The sequence below is a fragment of the Ixodes scapularis genome, unplaced genomic scaffold, assembly GCF_016920785.2.
Source record: "Ixodes scapularis isolate PalLabHiFi unplaced genomic scaffold, ASM1692078v2 PGA_scaffold4__175_contigs__length_147842914, whole genome shotgun sequence".
NCBI classification, from domain to species: Eukaryota; Metazoa; Arthropoda; class Arachnida; order Ixodida; family Ixodidae; genus Ixodes; species Ixodes scapularis.
In genome coordinates, this window is record NW_024609879.1 from 76,373,887 (window position 1) to 76,382,418 (window position 8,532).

General features: G+C 46.8%; 1 protein-coding gene across 1 annotated transcript; it reads right to left on the reverse strand.

Moving 5' to 3' along the window:
- Positions 1–318: 318 nt before the first annotated feature.
- Positions 319–2,172, reverse strand: LOC121837794 (the record flags this gene model as incomplete). Its single annotated transcript, XM_042293610.1, has 3 exons — positions 319–387; positions 1,609–1,857; positions 1,927–2,172. Coding segments are annotated over 3 exons (564 nt in total), but the record flags the coding sequence as incomplete, so codon positions are not given.
- Between the last annotated feature and the right edge of the window lie 6,360 nt (positions 2,173–8,532).

The window sequence follows — 8,532 nt, forward strand, 5'->3', positions numbered from 1 at the left end:
TACCCCCACCACTCGCCGCCTCTAGTGGTGGGTGCGGGCATTTCCCGAAGCAGAGCATGGTCCTACGCAGTGTCGGGCGCGGTCGCCGAAGGTCCGATGGTACCAACAAATATCTGAATGTCTTGATACTGCTCGGGTTTGGGAGGGCGAACTGTATCGGGGGCGGGACATGGATCGGCACAAGACCTTCCCCAAGGAACTGTAAGTGCCCATGTGACCACCGTCTTCCCCGTTCCCCTACCGCCAGATGCCGATGTCCCCCCCGAGTGCTTGGACCTCTTAACCCATTTCGACGCCGCTACTGGAGTGCCGGCCCAACTAGAACTTATTTTGGTCCAAGCCCAACCAGTGCTTGCCGTGGTGAATGGTGTTCCGACCCTCGGTCTCCTGCAAGACATCATTCAGCCTGAGGACTTACTGGCACAGGCGATCTGGGAATCCGGCATCCCGAGTCACACCCAACCTTTGGACTTACCTGGCCTTCCCAGGGACCCCAGTCCAGCAGGGACGGCCTCGTCCGATGTAACCCTTCCGGACGACGCCACTTCGGAGACTTCCTCCGAAACCTCCGAGCGTACAGCGACGCCCGAACACGACAGCCTCGAGGACGCCGCTGTTCGCATCCTTCGATGGTTGGAAGTCCACGACCCTTTTCCACCCCTCGACGACCAAGACCACTCCGAGGAAAGTGACAGCCGTCGGCCCGCCTTCCTGGTCGCTGGACCGCCACACCCCCCAGTGCGACCCAGCCTACCACCGCCAACCGTCAACTGGGACCTTGTAAGTGAGGTCTTTGGTTACCACCCTCCCTATGACCCTGCAGCTTTAATTATCCGACCTCGTCGGAACTCTGTCTTCAACGCACGACCGCCACCGACCACTCAGCTTCCCGTCCTTCGTGAAGCCGTTTTGTCGATGGCACACGCAGGTATCATAGAACAAACCACGAGAGGACTTTTTTTGTCGCCCATACAAGTTGTGCCGAAGTCCTCCACCTTGTCAAGATTTAGCCTCGACTGTTCGCATCTTACCCCCCATCTCCCGGCACCTTCCTTTTGCCTTCCACCACTGCCGAAGATGCTCACGCTGTGTCCACTACCACCACGCCCCTACTTCACGAAAGTGGACCTTAAAGATGCGTTCTATCACTTCACCTTGCACGAGCGTACCAGACCCATCACCTGTTTCAGGCTAGATGGAGTTTATTACACCTACACGGTCCTGCCCTTCGGCATACGCATCGCCCCCTTTTTAATGCAACACCTGGCCACAGCGTTGACCCGTGAAGCCCGAGCAAGAGGACTATGGGCGTGGTCCCACATTGACAACATACTGTTCGCACACGGCGACCCCCACTACCTCAAGGCAGCCACCGACAACTTTGTCCAGGACCTTCTAACCTGCGGGTTTAGGCTAAACCCAGAGGTATCGGAGTTCTCCCCCACCCAGCGTATCCGATTCCTCGGGTTTCTTTTGGACGGTAAAACCCAGACAATCGGGCACACCCCAGCAAGATGCAAAGATGCTCGTCCCGCTGGAGGGGGGGCTCAGTCGGAGGGTAGGCACCGCGGCACAAGGGTTTAAAAACCCTTCTGCCGCGGTGCCTACCCTACCCGCGCTGCACTGGGGGGCGGGACGCTGGCTATGTTCCGATCGTGAACGTGAAGTGAGCGCGGCTACTTGGGCGGTGAGGGCTTTGATCGCTTGTTGGATATCCGTGCGAAAAGAATCCTCCGTTGTTTCAGCGGCAGAGATGTTTGCCGGTGCACCGAGCAGATGTGATTGCGTGGCCGCAATAGGAGCGATTTGCGGGGCAGCGACTTGCGGTGCAGCGACTTCCATCACGGTGTCCGCCAACTGGGCGAGCTGAACTAATGTGAGTCCTGATGCAGAAGTAAGAGCCATTCTGACGTTGTTAGGGAGTCTTTGCAAGAAGAGCTCCCGCAACAGGGCGGGGTCGAATGTCGCTGCCCGCTCTCCAAGAAGTTGTTGAAGACGTCGCAGTAGCTGGGATGGTGTGCGGTCGCCCAGCTCTTCAGATGTTAGTAGCTGCTGGAGCCGTTGATGCTCGGATACCGAGGTGCGTTTGATGAGCTCAGCCTTCAAATTGTCGTACGGGTTAGTTGTCGGTGGTTCGAGGATGATGTCTCGAATATCAACGGCAGTTTCGGGAGGCAACGCGAGGTGATGTGGCTGGTTGTAAATTGGCTCTCCACTTGCGCGAACCAAAGTTGTGGGTCCGCTGTCCAGAATCAGGGAAGCCTGAGCGTGCGGACGACGGTGATGTCCAGCGGTGTTGCCTCATCGGTAGCCATGACGGAGGTGGCTTGCGGATCACGTCCGGGTCACCAATTGTAGGGAAGGAAGTTCCCTACCTATTTTTATTTACAAAATGATATACACGTCCAGTCCGGTCGGGAGCTGCCGGTGTTCTGAGCTCGGCCACTCAGCTCGTTCTCCCTTGTCCACCTCTTCTTCTTTCGTCCGAACAGCCGGTTGCTACACAGCCTTTGTCAGAGGCTGTTCGCCCTCTTTTTTCTCCGTCAACGAACGCCAACTAAATGTACAAACACGAGTAGAGGCTCAATTTTGGCTTCCCGGACGTAAATAAAATATACCTCGTTTTTTTTTAAGGAGGGGGTTAAATAAAAGTAAAATATCCACATTTTCACCATCATAAATATAGTTAGGTGTAAATAATATAAACAGGAAGCCTCGCACACAGCCCAAAGCTGTACGCGTTTATGGAACAGTTCCTGCTCCTCCCCCAACCCTCCCCCCTCCAAATTCTTGCTTATCTGTCTGTGGCGCGTGATGCAGCATTTTCTCACAAACTGCGGCAGCCGGAATTATACATCAAAAGGATGGAACTCCGGAAAGATGCACAGGAGAGAAGGTTGTGTTAGCAGTAGCTTGCTGTACTCGCTTTCATGCCTCGCTTATGGTTGATACACCACGTGTCGTCAAAGCCTTTAACTATTCCGCGTTGTCCCAGAAGCGTGGCCGTGACAGCATCGACCATTGGTCTCTGTGAGGCGAAGAGACCACATTGCAGTGAACGTCGAAAAGTTTAAGCAGTCTACTCTTGCACCTGTCAAGTGCTTTCCACGCAGTAACACCAACCATTTTTAAAAGAAAGTCCGCGCGTGTACTTTCTCGCATAGCACTCGGAGAGCCAATCATCTCAACTCAGCGAATTCCGATGCCGAAACGTACGTTAGGTCTGAGTTGTGACATTAAGCAATGTTAGGGTGACGTTTTGCAATGCTTAATGTCACAACTCAGACTGCGTTTTTTGGTCTAAACGAATGTTTCGGCATCCTCATTCGATGAGCTGCCTCTATGAGTTGTGTTGATTGGCTCTTCGAGTGATGTCCGGGAAAGTAGACGGACGGGCTTTTTCTTTAAGTGCGCCCAGGAAGCGCCTACCGCTTCGGAACTGAGTCACTAAATGCCGGTGGTAAACGAGGCCAAATTGGAAAGGTCTGCCGATCAAGTCACCGTCAAGGGAAAGCTGCCAAACAAAAATAATAGGTGAAAACGATCACCATTGTCTTTGTCACTCAAGGACCAGATGGAGGATTTGTCACCTCCACTATCCGAGGAATGCAATGAAATTGCAGGTTGACATAAGCTCAAAGCTGACACTTCTCGTCACCAAGACATGAAATAAGATTGGACACCTTATTCTGCAGAAATATGACCCTCGTTTTTTTCTGCTTGAATAAGAAAACAGTCACGCTAAACGTAAAATGTTTGTTTAAGCTTACGCTTAGGAAACACTCTCAGAAGTTCGAAAGATTAGTAACTGACGAGCAACACATCAACCTGTTTAAAAGTAGTTGTATAGACACACTGAAATTTGCTGCTGAGGCTGCTGGCAAGGTTTCCGATCTTGTTCACCGACGATTTGGGTTGTTGCACTAAAGTCAAAATGTATCTCCAGTTCAGGCATGAAGTAACGCCAATGTTCTTCAAATATCGCCCACAACTGTTCGCTACGCGCGATATGGTAGAGCGAGATTCGTACAAGAAAGTCGACAATAACGTTCTTGCATCTGTGGACTTCTCGGAGTGAGCAACTCCAGTTGTATGAGAGTCGAATGGATCAGTTCAGGTATGTGGTAACTTGAGTGCTACAGCGAATCCGCAGCTCGACATTGCCCATTAACCACTGTCACGTCATGAAGAGCTCTTCACTAATCTTAATGGAGCCAACAAGTTTGCAAACTGGATTTCTTAGAGGCGTACAGTCACTTAAAGCACGACAAGGACGCCAGGAAAGCTCTAGTAATCATTCAGAGGTATCGCAGCTCCCCAGGCCATAAGTATTACCGATGACAACTTTTTGATCTTACTGCTCAACAACCAACGGACAGATCGACTTGGAAATTGTTTTATTAAAAGGAGAGAAACAATTGAAGCGCGGTTGCACATTTTTTGGTTGGGGCTAGAGAGCTTCTACGGGAGCTCTAATTCCTTCCAATTGCCCCCTTTTTCAACCTGCAATTGATGAGTAGTTCTAAAGAAAAAAAAAAGGCACTAATAGATTTTCTGACAAGATGTTGCGGGAGGTAATTCCTTTCTTAACATATCTCCAACAATATCTCCGTTCCATGCATTTCAACAAGGCTTGTCTTGCTGGGGTTAAGGGGCACCACCAGAATACATCGCTTGACACCAGCTAGTGCATGAGGCTCTATGAGAAAAACGGGAAAACTGCAATTTCTTAACCTAGTCGGTTGCTCTCGGCGATGAAACGTTTATCGTCATTTCAGTGAATTTGAGTTAATATTCTGGAGAGGAATATTAAAAGCGGTAGACGAGCAATATTTTTTTTAATAAATGTTTTGCGATTGAGGTTGGACGGTTGCGATTTTGTTGGACGTAAACTGTGATGCGGTTCAATAAGACAAGTGTTGCCGAGAGTCCTGTGGAGTCATTCGTGATCCGAAAGTCATCAAAGCTTAGCAGACGATAAGTTAGAAAGCATTTACCGGGCACGTTCGCATGTTTCAAGCGCATGTACTAAGTACTTATGATGGAAGCCTTTGCTTTGAAATGCAGTGAAAGCTTCTGTGACAAACTTGAGCTCGGAGCGTGTCGTTCAATTGTTGAAGGTGTAATTTATTTAACGATTGAAGCAAGCGACGCCGGGAGAATCGGTGGTGCTACAGCACATTCGATATATTTTTTATCAGCGTCGGAATGATTTACAAATACCGATTAGGTCTAGAAACACCCGATAAAATGTTCGCAGGACATAATAAAATATACACCACGGAACACCGCGTAGAAGCTTTAATATTTCTACGTTTGTGTGTGTCTCACATAGAGGCGTGTATTTTCCGTATCAAGCAATGGCCGCCAGTGGTGCCACCAACGGGCTCCCGATCCGCAATCCAGCCTACTACAATAGTGATCAGTGGTCCCATAAGCCTTTTCTTTTACTACGCCAATGGCTTGAGTCGGTCTTTTTTTGTTTGCATTGTTTAAGCCGACGTCGTCTTGCTTCTTTGATTCGAGTAGTCCTGGCATTTCACCGCAGTTGTGGACAGCAATATTTGTAGTAGGGTGTCGGTACGAAACAAAAACAAAACCGAAAAAAAAAGCAATAACGATATATTTAGGCGGAACAAAAACGTAGTCGAAACATTTTTAATACTTTGTTTCGGTGTGAAACCAAAACTATTTTCTTAGCAGTCTTTGGGTTAAGGGGAAAGTTCAGGTATTTCAGTATCTTCTTGCCCCCGACAAACCAAAAGATGTCTTCGAATTGTTGCTAAAAAAAAACAAAAAAAAAACTGAGGTTGGCGTGGACCCTTATTTGACGAGTGAGCTAGGCCCACTGGACATAGCTCAAAATGCTGGGTAAGAGCCCACACCTTCAAAGAATCATGAAGGTATTGAATAACTCGAGAGAATTCAGAAATTAGCGGTGCGTTTTGTGTACAATATGTATTCCTCTTATGTGTACCCCATAAAACTTTGCACTGAGGCGGGCCTGGAAACCCTGCAGGAAAGAAGGAGAATGAATCGTTTAAAATTTCTCTACCTTATAAATAACGACGAGCTTGTAATGGACAAAGATAATTATATTGCATTTTTCTGCCCAGGTCTACCAGACAATTTCACAGTAGAACAATGAAACCATGTAGTTATAAAAATGACGCATGTAAATACTCCTTCTTTCCTCGACCAATTGTTGATTGGAATAGTTTGCCACCTGATGTTGTAAATACAACTAACTATTTAGATTTTTGTTCCAAGAATATGCCGCAAGTGCAACCTGTGTGATATTATGTTTTATCCACTCCTGCAACAATCCCGAAATAGATTAACAGTATTAATAAAGAAAAGAAAACAAAAATTTTAGAAAGCATGATATAAACGCCAATTGGAACTGTTCAGCGCAAGTAGCCCTTACTATATCGTTCACACAGGTCAGCGTGGAGCGGGCATTGTGGCGCTGAACTTTATTTTATCGAAACAAACGTCTTGTATTTCAACGATGTGTTGCCTCAGAGATCATGCTCAGTGTCTCGGGCCTTTCTTCCTCGGAGTGCCTTCTACCCCAATTCCTTTCATTTTCTATCGTTGCAATAAGAGCTAACCTGCTGTAATTGTTTAATAAAAATAAACATTTCTAAATTTAGGTTTTACATTTTTTTTTTTTTTTTTTTTTTTTTGCACGCGAAGAGGTTTTTTTTTTTCGGAGCAGAATCTGAACAAGACCTTTTTTCCACGGAGAAAAATTGAAAGCAGAACAAAGAATATTTCGTTCCGACACCTTGGTTTGTAGTGATCGCTGGGGTCTCGACGTGATGTGTATGTTGTCTGCCAACCGAATTTAGGGTGGAAGTTCGCCATTTGACACCAGTCATGTTTAAAGTGATTGACCTTTTATCGCCAGAGGTAGGAAAGTTGAACGTCTACAAAAGCCGGAGTGCTGCTAGAAAAAGAGTTGGAACTTTCGCATGGATTTGAGCGCTTCTCCACGCGTCAATGATGTCCTAATTTTGGACTTTGTACAAAAGTTTCGATGTGCTTAGTTTGTGAAGCTAAATTCTGTCAAAACCAATTCGATAATATTAACCTCTGCAACATCTCCAATTTGTCCACGTCTCCCGCGTCACTGTTGACACCAAGGAAAAAGCATGTCTTTTGGCACATTCGGTGGATTTCACGCGCATGGAGAGCTCCCAGCTTAGAAAGTTAGAAATGTCTATTGATAATATTTCTTCAATATTCACAGCAAAATTGAGAAAAGCTACGCGGTGCAATTAAATGCAATCTTTATATTTGTTAAGTCACTTTTGTCTTTTTGGGTTTGCTTGAGCATGATTTTGTGTACACCTGTACGAATATGCATGCTTTCGTACTCGTGTGTACGAATGCGCATATTTCGTACACGCGTGTACAAAGGTAAAAGTTCGGCAGCTCTCTGCCTGGTCAAGAAACGACAAAAACGGCAATTACGAGCTCTACTTATCAATTAAATAAACAGAATCTCGACCTTTTGGTAACAAAATAGACCTCGACAAAAGCACCGTGCTGGTCTCGGAGAATAGTTGGGGAACACATCTTAAAGGGGGGGGGGGGGGGCATGGTTCATCCAACGCGCAAGAGGGAAATGAACAGCTATTCGTGTACTTATCTCAGTAACTATGCGTCAGGGCTGCGTGACATCACGAAAGCTCCGTACATCTGTGAATGCATATGAACGAGGCGAGTCCTTACTGGGACTCAAGCGTAGCCCCACCTGGTCCCCACTTGTCAGGGTGTATGGTTAGAGTTTTAATTGCCGTCAATGTGTGTACGTGGGTAAACGTGGAAAGAAAATAAAATTTCAGTGCTCTATGAAATAATTTATATGACGCAGCCTGGTCTGTTGTTTTTTTTCTTTTATAAATGGTATACTCTGACAGTCAAGCCATATTATGTTGCCTTTTTTTACTTTCCGTACATCATGTAATTTGGGTAAAATCAAGAAACATTTCAATCTATTTGACAGGGAAGTATGATCTTTGCGAGAAAGAAATACGTTTGGTGGAGTTTTGGCGCGCAAAGCAATCTAAACCTCTGCTAGTATTACAACATTTCTGCTTCCCCGCATCCAGCCCAAACTCATGAGACAAAGACGGAACGGACAAAGGCATATAATCCAGCCGACTTCGTCTTTGTTTTTGCCTAATACGAAAAACATGGGATAATCTTCTCCACTCCCCCCCCCCCCCCCCCCCCCTTCCAAACCCAGTTTCTTTGTTTCCAGGTAAAGCGTCCAAAGATAAGCTGATCAAAAAAGGGTGATGTTTGATATACTTTTTGATGGAAAGAGGGAGCTATTTGGCGGCTAGAGCAGTTCGAATGGGTAAGAAGGCAACACCCGCAGTGCTCCCTGGCATCGTAAAAATCTCTATTTTTGTTCCAATTCAGCTTCGATATCCTCTTACCACTCAGTGAGGCCTATCCCGATTTAACGGGATGCCTTGTGAAGTTGCCTCCGTCCCAGTAGTTTTCCAGCGCATGATG